Below are 15,058 nucleotides of genomic sequence, written 5' to 3'. Positions count from 1 at the left end.
TTTCTGCAATATCAGATCTCAAAGATAAAGCTCAAGAAGTTTCATTGTTCATGCCAACAGCTTCTATCATGTCTCTGGAATTAAAATGCTGCATTCAAAAGTGAGATTATAGAGATTGTTTTAAACTCACAAGCTGAGCAGAAGAAGGATATAACCTACTTTAGCCATGCTACCAGAGCTTGAAGGGTTATATCCTCTTTATTGGCCTTTGTGGACATTGCCCTTCTCCGTGCATGATTGAGTGCCTGAGAACACAAACAGAGTGGTGCTTTGCTGCCTGGCTCAATGTATCAATTGAGGAGAGAAAGCCGATGACTACCTTTCTTGTTTGTTTAAAATTATTCTTAGCTACAAAGCCAGGTTGTATAATTAGAGACACTGAACCATCTGATTTGAACTGGAGATAGTTTCGGTCCATCACAAATGCATGCAACTTGCACACACCACACAACGAAGCTAAGGCAATCAGAAAATATGTATTAAAGGGAAAAAGTTTCAGTGAGGTTATGGCTAAAATCTTAGACTGATCTGAGCCATATCAAAAACCATGAAAGAATCTATTTAGGAAATCTGGGTGAGAGATTTGGTCTATTCAAGTCAAAGTTGGACTGTAGGTTAGATAGATCCTAATCATGACCAAGATTCTTTGTACAATGATGCCTTAAAGTACCAAAGATAATGGAGCAATAACCTTTGACAGTAATATGGATTAATGGCTTTCTCTCAAAAATGCCACAGAGAAAAGGAAGATAATAGTCATTAGTGGCATCAAATCATGCAAAGGAAAAATGATGCTGACCTGCACCAGTTCCCAAAAATAAGTAAGTCCTGGCAGGTGGGTGTCAGAGCAGGTTGGTCCTCACCATCACTAGAACAAGCTGATCACTCACTCAGGACTTGTGGCACTGGAACCCCCATTTTCTGTCTTACTTAAGTATCAGAACTGTATTGGGGTAGCCTCAAAACCTCTTTATCAACCGATTGATATTGATTTCATAGGCTAGATTTCTGGATTTTGCAAAAAGGCTGATCAGTGTATTCTCCCACAGTGCAAAGATCATTTGCAAAACTGAATGATGAATGGAATAAAAGATGTGAATGGTTTGGTTACTTCTTGCTAACTTATGACCCTATGCTTACTTGCAGCATCAGCATATCCCAGACCAGAACACATAGGTTGTGCAACTTTATCTCTACCATCCATTTATGGAGGTAAGTCACAACCAATGCATTGGCTGATATGATGAGAACCACCCTTTTACAGAGTTGATCTTTCCAGAAATAAAATGTATTTACTGTAGTCTTCATTTCCAGTAGACAGATATGAAATGACATCTCCAGCCCTCACTTGCCATCATCCATGGTGAAGTAGAGGAAGTGGTAGGCTCCCAAACCATATGAACTGGCATCTGTGCAGATCTGTAACTCCAGCTGGGACCTTTCCATGATCCATTATTTGCTGCACAATTAATGCAGTATTTTTTAATCTATATTAGGCATATTCTTTTTTATTATAATATTTTGTAAGGGTCATTTAGTCCATGGCATTTTTACTACAAGTGTTCTCTATGATCAATAATTTGCACTTTAAAGTTGCATCATTCTTGTATCAAGTATGTAAAATCCATTCCTAAGTTCCAAGGTTGTGTTGTACTAACAATCCAAGTAAACATCACATAATTTGATTTTCAGGACATGAGTTCTTGAAATGCCATCCTGACCTAATTTCTGATTGATAATTGTTAAAGCAGCTGATCTCATTTATAAGTTGAGATAATTCTAGAATCAAATGCAACACTACATATTACATCTTAGTTATCTATGTGAGATGTTTACTATTGAATTAGGCATTCTTAGTATTACCACCAGTCTTGGAAGATATACAGTTGTATTTAATTGAGAGGATCCATTTACATAATTCAATCATTCACTGGATTTACAAAGTGCCAAAACTATTCAGATTTTGGGATTATAGCTATTATGGAATGACTGTGAATTCATTTTTAGACATTTAGGGATTATATTTCATTTATTACTATTGGTACACCAGCATATTAGTGAACATGAGTACACCAGCATATTAGTGAACATCATTCAGAATACAACAGGAACTCATTTGGATTACTCAATACTTCTGAATTTGATAGAATGTTTAGAACTTTTGGGATTTCATGTACCATACTGTAAGTTATTTTTAATTTTTCACATTCTATTTTAGGGAAATAAATTAAATTTTCAATGCTACAAAACTTGATGGTTTTTGCTGTTTTGCAACTTAGTTTAAGACCATAGAGTTGTAACAGCAGCACCACTCTTATTTGAATTCAGACTGTAACTCAATTATCAAGCTGAGTGGTAAAGGGGGCCGGCAGTGACATCTGCAAAGATCATATCAAAAGATGGCTAGGAAGAATTAAGTCTGCATTTGTATTCAGCAAGCCAAGGAGTTCCAAAATTTCTATCACTAAATGCCAGTCCTCTTTGGAAATTGACATTGCAAACTCAATAATCTGTGAATGAGAGGGGGCAAATAAGGATGAGATTGGTCAAAAGCTCGATACTAAGATGGACAAAATGCTGATATGAGGTAAGATCCAACTTCTCCCAATTCTGCAGATACCTCAGCTGAAACAAAAGGGAAAGAAGATTGTTCATGTTCCTCACAAAAGATGAACTTAACATGTTTTTGAAGGCAGCATTTGTTGTTGACAAGACTGATGTGAATAGGGATGGTCTTCCTGAATGCTTATTGGTGATATTCAGACCAAATGGTACTGCACAGAATTGGTATAATGGTCCTTGGAAGTGAAACTGAAGGAAATTGTGTGAATTTGGGTAATAGGGATGTACTAATTTACATTGGTTAGATTTAGATCAGTCAATAATTTGTGACTCTTCACCAAATGCTTCACTGTCATGCCATTTCTATTTTGAACCTCAGTGTGGCTATGCAATTCTTGTGCAAGGTGAGATCTATAACTGGTCATAGATTTGAATTGGTTTTGGGCATTGTAAATAGCCTGGAATAAAACCCCATCTCTCCACCAACAAAATGTTGATTAGAGAACAGATCTATTAACTTTCTTGGTTCTCTGGAATGGATGAATGTTCATTATGGTGTTTACATGCAGGCTTCTGGCTGGTGGACATGGTGTCAAGTCACTCTCTGTTTTTGGAAGGTTTAGGGAACAAGAAACTTTGCTTCCTTTCTCCTTTATTAAACTGCTCCGATATTGTAGGGCCTGTTGCAACCTGAACATAGACTGTCAAATCTGCTTCTGTTTGTCAGTGTTTGGCAATCTCTCATTGTGCTGACAGTTGTCTCTCCATTGTAGATAAGACTGATGTTGCCTAAATACTTGAGAAGGTATAAAGACAAGCTGTAAAGAAGGTTCTTGTGGCACATATTTCTGTATATCCTCAATTCTATAGCTCAACAGTAATAGCTTACCAAAGAGTGTTGATTATAGCTGCCAAGAATGAAGACAAACAGAGAAAGGTGTCTCAGCTCACCAGGTCTAAATTCAGTGAAGGTATCAGGGCATTAATCATAGAATGATGTGCAGCCCTTAATTATCCTGGCAACAGGGGTATTAGACTTCCATGCATGATCACTACCCAATTTTTCATCAAGGCAATAAAATACAAGTATTGCCAGATTGAGGGTGGAGTGGCGAACATATTCTGCATTAACTTGGAGGAAGTGTTGAAAAACTATCAATCTATATTATAAGACAGTAGGGTTGACACCTTCACCACGTCAATGATTTTATCCAGGCCTGGTAAGTCAACTGTTATGTTGCTTTGGGTTAAATGTCATTTCTTAGCTCAAGGTTTGCTATACATAGCAGCCAATATAACCAGCAGAGAAAAACCTGAGCATATCCCTGCAAGAACTACTGATGATGGGAAGATAATGCAAGCTTTCTCACATACACACATTGGCTGAGCCTGAGACTTGCAACCATGAGGACAGCAATGCCAGTGATCAGTAAAGGCAAGCACTTTAGACCACTGATCCACCTAGGGCCCTGGCAAGTTAATAATTCACATGTCCTAGTGTCAGGTGTATCAGCAGGATGAGAACAATACTGGCAACTGGGTTTCTAAAAAAAAGCCTTACAATTCCCTTGTCCTGTATCTTGTCTAAAATATTATCTATGATCTTCACCAACTACAGTAGCTGATCGACAGAGGGATTTTCATTTCCATTTTCCATGTCTACTAAAGCCGTAACATTATAGGTTTAACTCTGTATACTTTATGGTATGGTCAAAGTATGCTAACTGATCAAGGTTGTCCCCACACTAATTGTGTGTGTGGGGTCCTTATCAGGCATTGCTTCCATTACTGCACAGATCATTTCCAGCAGCATGGACAGGGCAGTGACATCATCTTTGCATGTGGCATGGTATCCACCCACCATATATACTGTGAATAAAGGGTGCATCAGTTGAACTGGTGTCTGGATGATCAACATGGATTGTCTTGCAGATATGGATGACTGGGAGGGTGACCAGAAAGTGTGCCAAATGGGAAACTGGATGGTTGGCTTGGCAGATGACTGGATGGACAGCTCGGTGGCTAGCTGGTTGGAACTTGAAATGAAACAGACAGACTGTTTTGACAAAAATTCTCCGTAAGAACTCACACTGAACAGAATGGTTTACTGGTATGTGGCATGGTTAACTGATGTGACAGACCTCCAATTGGTAGTCAAAGGGTATGGATGTACAGCACTGGAGACTGGAATTACAGATAATCAAGTCAGTAGAATACTCCATGTGCCTGGATTTCAAAGCAAAGAGATCCTGCTCAGATTTGCTGGAGACTTACACCCACTGGGCTGCCATAAAATGGGACCATACTCTTTAATGAATTCAAAGCCACTATTGCAGATATGAGATAGATTGAGGGACAGAAATTTGCCATAAGCCAGCATTATTGAGTTTGTTGATAAAAATAGGAACTGTTGACACTGAAGCCTACAATTTTCTGGCTGCATTATTGATACACTAGGCAGGGAAACTTTGAGTGGTATGCCAGCACATGTGCAAGATATTTATCAGAGAGGGCCAGTAAACATAAAACACACTAACTCAACAAACGAGAAAGTATTTAGTGGACTTGAGAAATTACATTAAATTCAAGTAGAAAAAAATTGGTCTCCTGAAAATTTGAGGATGATTTGCAGTCTTACAAATAACATATGTGCTTAACCCTTTACCTCATAGAGCATAGTGACAAAGCGCAGCTCGCTATAAATAGAACACATGTTACCTAGTCGACCGCATACATATAGCCTGCCTGTGAACTGTTAAGCAATGTAGTGTATGTTACATTTAACAGCAATTTTAACCATTTTACATTTTTGGTACACATCTATTATATATGGAACAATTTAAGAGTAAAGTCAGATTGTTATAGCTGTGTAATTATTTATCACGGAAGAATTTGTTATGTGCTTTAAAATCTGGAGAGAACTCATTCACCGTCATGTCAGTGAGGCCGTGTGACCAACTGTAGCTGCCATTTCTCATACTTGAAATTTACAAGTTTTTCGTCTGTGTCTACATCAAAAAGTCATCTAAATTTAATAATTTATAAAAACTAATTGCAGCCTATATCAATATCAGAGCCTTTTTCTAGGTTATTGAATCTTTCATAGTTGTGATTCTAATCATTAAAACTTTGTAAGTACTGAATGAAATCTGCGACTGCCATTTTGGAGAGTGGAGATTACAACCCAGTTACTTTAAATAGCAGATATCAACCAGTACATAAACAGTGACCACGTGATCTGACATAATTGTCATTCGCAGAAATGAATGTAGTATCTAATAAGGGGTTTTCCCCGAAGGTGGCACTATGAAAACCGGCTTAAAATGGCTGATGTTTACAGCCAACGTCAAAAGGCGCTTCCATGGGACTTTTGTAGAAGCGTCAAAAGGCGCTTCGATGTGACTTTTGTAGAGGCGTCCAAAGACGGCTGTATGAGGTAAGGGTTAACAAAATAACCTAGACAAGCAAATAACTAAAAAAGGACGTTTCCTAAAACGGTTTCTCAAAAAATTTAATTTTGTCATGTAAAATGAAAACACGGTAATATCACTAATTTTTTAACAAGATTACTTTGGAATTCCCATATCTTCCTTAATGAGAAAAAAACTTCTGAAGTACAGGTACAGTGAAAAAATATTTATGTACCACCAGAAAAAATGCTATGGTAAACTGGTACCACTGGGGACAAATACCATGATGAACCGGCATACTGGTAATACTGCACATCTCTCTTTAAACCTCTTTCACTTTGTATATTTCGTCTTCCTGGATGAGCTGGATTCAAGAGGTAGTGGAGGTTCAAGGTCAAGACGTTGCTGAGTTTAAAGTTAATGTAATTGGGTAATGTATTCGATGGCAAATGTCGTGACCATCATTCAGCTAAGTGAAACATACTAAATTTGACTCTTAGAAGACAGAAAGAAGTGCACTTATAGGTGTGAAGATGTTTGGAATGGACGAAATGGAAAACAGATCAGAGTAGGTAACTAACCTAAGTCTAGTATAGGAGGAATCTGAAATTCCACCATCACTGAATTCACCATTGCTGCCATCTGAAAAATATCAGAGTATATGTAGATATTAATTAACAGTAGGACAAAATATATGACAAGCTATGGCCCAAAATATTTAACTTTAATACAGAATAAGCCTGAACTTTTGTTTCTATATTTTAACAGTAAGTTAGACTACCAATAATTTAAACTTGCTGTTTTTATAAATATTTCAAGTTTTTGAATAAATCTCAGTATCAAATGACCATTAGACCATCACTATGTAACAAAAATGAATTCTTAATTTAATACACAGTATGATAAATGCCTCTAAATATATGCAAAATGTATACTTTTCTTCTAGCTAGATGCATTGATTTTTATGGCAACTCTGGAGTGAGAATGGAGATCTTCAGCCACCTACATTAGTTTAATTGTGGATGAGGGAAGTGGTACATTATTCAGCTGAATTAACATTCTTAAAGAAGAAAATAATGATCACTGAAACTTACATGATGATGTTCTGGACCTTACTCTGCCATTTGCTGTGGGGAAAAAAACATTATTATTTACTCAAGTGTGAAAAATAGCCATGAAATAATATTTGTATTTTTTCATTCCTATAGTTTCACATGTGAAACATACATCCTTATATTTTCACCTGTTAAAATATAAGAGTTCCCTCCATACCATGTGATCCTATACTTGCAACAATAAAAATTATATCTTTTTTGGACCTAGAACAAATAAATGGAAACTGCATTACCTTTCAAACATAGAAATTACTTTTTGTTGAACAAATCTGACGCAATGCTGTTCATGTCAAAGAAGTTATTTCCCCTTACCACCTTGATAACAATGCCAGACCAAGCCTGATGCATTTGCTGAATCAGACTTGCTTGGTGGTCCGATAAGGAAAAATAATGTACAAAACTACAAAAATGTAATTATCTACAATAGATTACATCACCAAAATACTACCACAGACTTAAGTTGAAGATATTTTATAAATCAGCCAATGAAATTAATGAATTTACAAATAGGCTGTGGGGTGGTGTACTTAAAAGTAGTTCAATAAGATAAAGTAGACTTAATATTAGAATTTTTATAATAAAAATGTACATATGGTGATTTAACCCAAAAGCAATAGCAACAGTGGATGACTGTGATCAAACACAATGTTTTACCTGAATTTTGTTGCAGGTATGATACCTCAAAACAGCTCACACACCGTCCCACTTCTTTGTACCCATTACATATTTTAAAAACAAAAAGCATCAAGGATATAAAAAAATGCACATAACTTAGTATTGCATTCATTGATTTATAATTTCTAACCTTATTGTTGCCAAGAAGTCCATAAACCCTGTCAAAAGCTCCCGAAGTAAATAAGCAAACAGACTGCTTGCTGTCCATTTCTGGTTTCTAGAATAGTCTATTTCAGTACAAACTGTCTTCTGCATCTAATATTTGCAATGTCTAGCTTTAATATTTCCAAAACAGAATGAACAAATAAATAGAAGGAAATCTTGAATACATATATTCAGAGAAATGTAAATCCAAAATTTACGGAATTATTGAGATTCTCAAAGACACTGGACTATATCACATCTATTGCTTGAAAACATAGACTGGACCAAGCAAATATGATGAACGTGTTGCTACACAAACTCCTGTTTGACATAAAATGTCAACAACTTGACAGTGTTTCGGACCCCATGGTGTGTGTGTGTGTGTGTGTGTGTGTGTGATTTATATTGTTTAACGTAGCTTTAACAATTTTTCCGTCATATCGCTATGATGTCTACAGTGTGACAGTTTATAGTGATGTCTAGCACTGGGGCATCACATTATCCTGACACCAGGCCGACCAGTTCAAACACTAACCTCTTAATGCTGAGTGTCAAGCGAGGCAGCTATTAATACCATTTTTGTAAGTCTTATGACTCAGCTGGGATTTGACCCCGCAACCTCTCGCATCTGAAGCTGAAGCTCTAACCACTAGGCCTTCGGAGTGGTTCAGACCCCACGATGACAATTTGGTTAGAAATTATAAATCAGTGATTGAAATGACATAGTTTTGTGCATTTTTATATCCTTGATGCCTTCTGCTTTAATTTATAATCGGTAGGGGGATTACAAACATATGGGATGGTATGAGAATACTATAGTCACTAGTCAAGTTTAACAGCCACAAGTATTGGGCAAAGAAACATCACTGTTTCCAAAGGGTGTAGACAAAATATGTTCTAGCTTTCCAAATAAAACTGAAAAAGCCCACAATGAATTTTGTGTACATTCTACTGAAAATAAAACATCTGCATTGAATTTTTGTGTACATCCTCTACTATGCAAAGTTTTCTCACCTCAAGGAAACAAGTGTACTGTGAATGGCAGGCACATCATATATCTTCCCTATATTTAATAATTTTCTATGGAGCCACTATTGAGACTATTGACAAATGGGTCTCAATGACCTTGACCTTTTGCTCCAGATCTGAGGTCTTGTACTGAACTTAATACATGCAGAAACCATTATTTTTTTTAAATTAGACTCTGACCTTTAGAACCCAGAATCTATAGTTTTCCTAACTGCAGGAAATCCACAAAGTTTAGTATTTACTCTTTAAAAAAAAAAAATTTTGCAAACATTTGTTTGACCTACAACACTGAAAGTTGACCTTTTACCCCTGACTCAATTGGACTCTTCCATACTTTAAGTGGAAGTTATGCACAAAGCCTGGTCATGGTATTGAGCAACAATTATTATGCCAAAAACTATTTTCTTCCATGAGTCACGATGACTTTGACCTTGACATTATGACCCCACAATCAATAGGCTTCTCTTTTCCCATGTGTGGAATCATCCACGTATTCTAATAAAGGTATATGCTTGATAACCTATATTTGTCTGCAAAACCCTAATTTCTTCTTTCAGTCAATGTGACACTGATGTTTGACCATAAATCAATAGAATGTTATTTTCTTCCCCCAAGTCCATGATATCAACATTGTTTTGTACAAGTTTGTGATGTCAGGCAAATGTTATTGTGTGGAAACCACTTTTTTGCTTTCAGTCAGTGACTTTGACTTTTGGCCTTTTGACCTACAAAATTAATAGTCTTCTTCAAATCCCAAATGCAAGCTAACCACAAAGTTTGTTTTTTCTATTGGAGGTATAACTATTCTTTCAGTTGCAGATGCCCTTGTCCTTTCACATTTTGACCCTGATATAAATAGGCTTCTTCCTTCTCCAAAGTGCAAGCCATCTAAAAAATATGGGAACTCCAATGGGTGGAAAATTTGAGTTCTTGTAGAGAAAACACTTTTTATCTTTCATCACAATGAGCTTGACCTCTGACCATTTGACCCCAAAGTCAATAAGGTTCTTCCTTGCCCCATGTGCAAGTTATCCCCAAAGTCTGGTAACTATAGATGGTGGACAATTAAAATTATTGAGTAAAAAATTATATTATAAATGACAGATGGCAATGGACATCATAAATACATTCAAGCTTGGCAACTGAAATATCTTAAACTTCCTTTCTTTTATATTTTTACTATGCCAACTATCCAATACCTCTTTCAGTAAAAATTATCATGAGTTGTGACTTCTATAAATGACAAAGTTATGTCAGAATGGAAAATTCATTTATATTGGCTATTTTCATGGAACCAGTCAAAATGCATTACAGTCCATTTATACTGTAAGAGGTCTACAAATATATTTTGGTATAAAGGCAACTGAAAACATATACATTTGTTTTGTAAGACTGTTATGCAATAACATTTCAAATAAATAATTTAAAAAAGGAAAAATTGCAACAAAAATGAACAGCAAACAAATTTTTGCAGAAATAAAAATGGTTACTCAAAAAAATTGAAGTAACTCAAATATGGACAAAACACTGCAGTTAAAATAAAATCACAAATTAATCTGTCATGTGTTATTAACCCCAGTAGTGCAGAAAACATATACTCATCAATTATGTCACAGAGCTCTAAATATGCAACCAAATAATTATTGTCAAAGAGAACCTCTGTCTATTGTGGGTAGTATAAAAACGATCAAGACAATTACTTATACAGATGTCAAATTCTTGCAAATCATATCAGCTTTACATAACTGTAACTATACATTAGTGAAAGAAGCACTTGAACAGGTTTATTTTTCCAGCTAAGACAGTTGTTGACAGCAAATAGTTATGTAAACAACATGGTGGCCGTTTACTAGTCAAAGTATTACTTATATCAGAAAGCTGGTTGAAGTCGATTATCTTACTTATGAATGGGATAGTCTCAGCTAGACTGAAGCTGATTAAGGAAAATTTGGAGGTATGAATATTCAGGGGCAGAATTCTGCCAAGTCAGAGACGTAACTGATTTTCTGTGGGATTATACATATTCTGGTGTTCGGACACAGCCATCCCCTTCCATAAAAAAATTAGAGCTTCAATAGATTGCAGCTTAAACTTGTTATCACGTCTGCTCATGAATCAGTCTGTCAGCTATACAACATTTCTGGTATTGGAAGATACAATGTACCTCTGAGATTCAGAATTGTGTAACAACTTTTAAAGTGACCAAATATGTAAGTTTCAAAGTTGGCAGGGTGGTGTCCATGAAACATTATAATATTACATTTTAAAAACTCCATAAAACATTAAAGTCTTCTTGAGACATAAGATTCATTTTGCTCTGCTTTTTTTCTCTGTCCATTTAAATCCTACTGTAAATGAAATTCATCTGAGAGAGAGAGAGAGAGAGAGAGAGAGAGACAATGCGAGAGAAGACTGAAAACCATTTAACCAATATACTTAAAATCAAGATATATTTATAATATCTAGCTCTGAGAATAATGCATCAAGACTAGCATTCATTACCTCACTTCTGACAACAATAGGAACTATCCTTGACTTGACTTGCAAAATATGCACCAAGTCCAACAATGATTACCAACGCTTTTGACAACAACAGGAATTATCGCTGTTTTGCGACTTATGCATCAAGACAAATGCTGATTACCAATACTTCTGACAGTAACAGGAATTATCTGTGGCTTGCAATGTATGCATCAAGACAAACACTGATTACACACACTTCTGACAACAACAGAAATTATCTGTGTCTTGCAATATATGCATGAAGACCAACACTAATTATCTGCACTTCTGACAACAATATGAACTATCTGTGGCTTGCAATGTATGCAATAACATGTCATCATCAGGTGGTGGGGGAGACTTGCTGATCAATTTTATGTAGAAAAGCCTCGAATAAAACAATTTTATGTTTAAAAGACTCAAATAAAAAATGTTCATCACCTGAACTTCTGACAATAACAGGAACTATGTGTGATATGCATTGAGTTCAGTACACATTATCTAAATCTCTGATATTATGATTTGGTTTATTCAGTTTTGTTTTGTTTTTAAGGAACTAGTTTCAAAAGTAGACCAATGTACATGAAAGGCTAAATACAGATATTTTCTCAAATGTTTTAGGACAGTGAAGTAACACAGAAACATAATAAATAATAATAAAAACTAGCTGCCTCACCCAATCCAAAAAACTGAAGAAAGTTGACCCACTACTGTCATTCAATATATCAAATACAGTAGTCTCCCTTTTGAATGGCCTCCCTGACCAGCGGCCACCTGCTTCTTATGGCCAGAATCCCTTGGCAGCGACGATAATGTATTCAAAAGAACCCCTCAAGAATTGCCACCCCTCTAATGCAACCAGTGGCCAGCATATTAGTACAAAATAGAAAATGTTCCCTTCACGAACAGCCACTTTTTTCCAAGTGTATCCAGAACCAATAATTAATTCATATCTTGACGTAAGGTAGGTATCTCTATCATTCATACATGTCTCCCAATGTCAAGTTTCCGTTAATGAAAGAAATGTTGACTAAAGTGTGTGGAACAGTAAGATTAATACTGTATCACTGTCTATAAAAGCCGACGTTGACAGGATATGGGATCAACAGTGTTATGATAGAAGTTAGGGCTTCACACATCTGTTGAGTTCTTCTCTTTGATGATTACAACCAGACGCAATTGTCAGATTATAACAGGGTCAACACAGACTAAAAATAGATTTTGTGTGTTAACACACACACAGAGAAATTAACCTTGACCTTGAACTAAATGGTACCAGACAAAGACCAAAAAATCATGTGACAACATATTTATTGTTTCCTTTATGAAGAAGGCATTTTGTCCACTTGACAAAAGTTATATGTGCATAATTAAATCACAGACAGTTAGCAACATCCGAAAAAATCATTACCAAACAATAACATGTCATCACGTAAATGGAGACATTATTTTAGAAGAAAGTCGATTATTCTACCCAACGACATTGGGTGAGGTGGGGAGGGGTGACTTGCAGAACAATTTTATGTAGAAAAGACTTGAATAAAACAATATTATGTTGAAAAGACTTCAAGAAACAATGTTGTAACCGATAAGGTGGTTATTCAGCAGCAGTAGGAAAATGGAGCAAATCGAAAGAGAATTATGTATGTACCAAGATTTAAATGATGTTTTTGAATGGTTTTGCAATGTGCATGACAACAATACCCACTTGCATATCACGCTTACACCAGGAATAAAAACTATTAATGTATATTCAATTGAAATAAGTATATTATTATCACAAGAAGAACCTTTCAATAATTAATGTTACTCATAAATGAAGATATTAAATGCTTTGAAGTATGTAGTCTTCTTACTTCTTACATTACAAATGCTTCTCACAAAAAATTTAGTCCCCCTCATGAAAGGCCACCTGTCTTATAAGGCCACTTTCCATGTGCAGAAGGGGTGGCCATATAAGAGGTGGAACACTGTATATAAACTTTAAAAAAATAGATGTTTTAATCCAAATTAGTCTATAACCTACATGTTACAAATTAACTTGAAAATCTCCCATGAAAATTTCATCCATTAAAATAATACTGTTAAAAAGATACTGGCATAATCAAATAATGTCCTAGACATAACACTGAAAAATATAATTCCCATTTCTTTGTACGCTCTACTGATTTTAAAGACGTAAAGTAAAAAGGATAAAAAAAGTGTACATAATGTACTTGTTTCATTCATCAATTTATAACAAAAAATATTCTGCGATGAAAAATGCTTAACCCTGACAATGAGCTCATTACGACAATTTGCAAATTATTTAGATTTCAAACTTGGGCAACTTTAACAGTTTGCAGCACATAAATTGCACAATTCCACAGAAAGAACTTTGAAAAAAGATAACTATGAAAAAAAAAGATATTTGAAAACATTTTTTCATGCACATGAATTTCTTTTAATTACAGTTTCAATGTAAAACAAATAAAACATTATAATCTTGCCAACTTGCAGAGACTGTAGAAGATTACCAAAAAAATATGTAGACAAAGTAGCCTTTCATAGTTGTGTTCAAACTAGCTCAACATTGGAAAATGAACAGAGTAATGTCTCAGAATACCTTGAGTTGTAAGTTATAAAACTTTGCTTTTGGTCATAGAGCAAAGAGTGCATTATTGATACATCTTTGAAAGCAATCAAAATACAACTTATCTAATATTAGTGATATATATTCAGTTTGTAAATAAAACATTCAAGCTGTCAAAACATAAAACTCTTGAGCATGAGATTAACCTAAAAGTTTTTAAACCCATCAATAAAAAGGTATTTCTTCAAACTATTGTTAAATGTTAAAAATAAAAATAAATTTTTGATTTATTTCTATGTGAATCATTATAAGAGTCTATTTCATGTGAATGCATAACTGCAATTGGGTTTGGTACACACATCACATATATTATTACATGAATTTAACATACTGATTTCTTGCTTGCTGTAAAATTTGCATATATTTGCATAAAATTCTGGGAGATATCTTCCCGTGAACAAATTTCAAATGAGAAAATTACATTAGCCTTCTGTTAAGCCACCTTAGCTTGACTCACTGCATAGATAGTGTTCTCTTTGTGTGTAAATATAATCTATAAAATTATTCTGCATGTACAATAATTAGCATTTTTCCTTCATGGTAGAGTTGAAACACTGATTACATTTTGTTGTTCGAAGAATGAACATTGTCTCATTTGGATAAAATATTCAGCAAATAGACTTTTTGTGTGTAATATATGCAATGTCATTTAATTCTTTTAATCTTTTCTAACACGTGTTTGGTCACCATGGCAACCAAAGAAAATTATATAATCATTTATAATTTCTGTATTGATTACATGATTTATATGGCTATAAATAATGCAATGGTCATATTTCATACGAAACCATTTACAGTTAATATTGCAAAAACTAAATATTATAACATAATGAAATGCATGGACATTTTAGAAACTGAAATGCTATTAATCCAGCTCAGACCCCAAAACACTGACACTAAAATATAAGTGATATATTGTCAAAAATTTGACTCTATCCATATACACATTAAATTTGATGGAATACTAGCAATTATATTTGATTTTTTTC

At 34.9% G+C, this 15,058-nt stretch overlaps 1 protein-coding gene across 4 annotated transcripts in view; it reads right to left on the bottom strand.

Moving 5' to 3' along the window:
• The window catches only part of LOC149805172 (centrosomal protein CCDC61-like), an 87,200-nt gene that overhangs the window by 31,446 nt on the left and 40,696 nt on the right, over positions 1 to 15,058 (bottom strand). For all 4 annotated transcript variants that reach the window (XM_089948011.1, XM_089948029.1, XM_089948019.1 and 1 more), the window contains exons 11-12: positions 7,067 to 7,099; positions 6,554 to 6,614 (exon numbers count right to left, since the gene is read on the bottom strand). In XM_089948011.1, coding sequence (XP_089804137.1) covers positions 6,554 to 6,614; positions 7,067 to 7,099 — 94 coding nt within the window. The remainder of the gene's footprint in view (positions 1 to 6,553; positions 6,615 to 7,066; positions 7,100 to 15,058) is intronic.

Source organism: Sinohyriopsis cumingii, chromosome 2 (genome assembly GCF_028554795.1).
Source record: "Sinohyriopsis cumingii isolate HCF-2022 chromosome 2, ASM2855479v2, whole genome shotgun sequence".
In the NCBI taxonomy this organism is placed as follows: domain Eukaryota; kingdom Metazoa; phylum Mollusca; class Bivalvia; order Unionida; family Unionidae; genus Sinohyriopsis; species Sinohyriopsis cumingii.
This window is presented reverse-complemented; position numbering and strand designations above follow the sequence as displayed.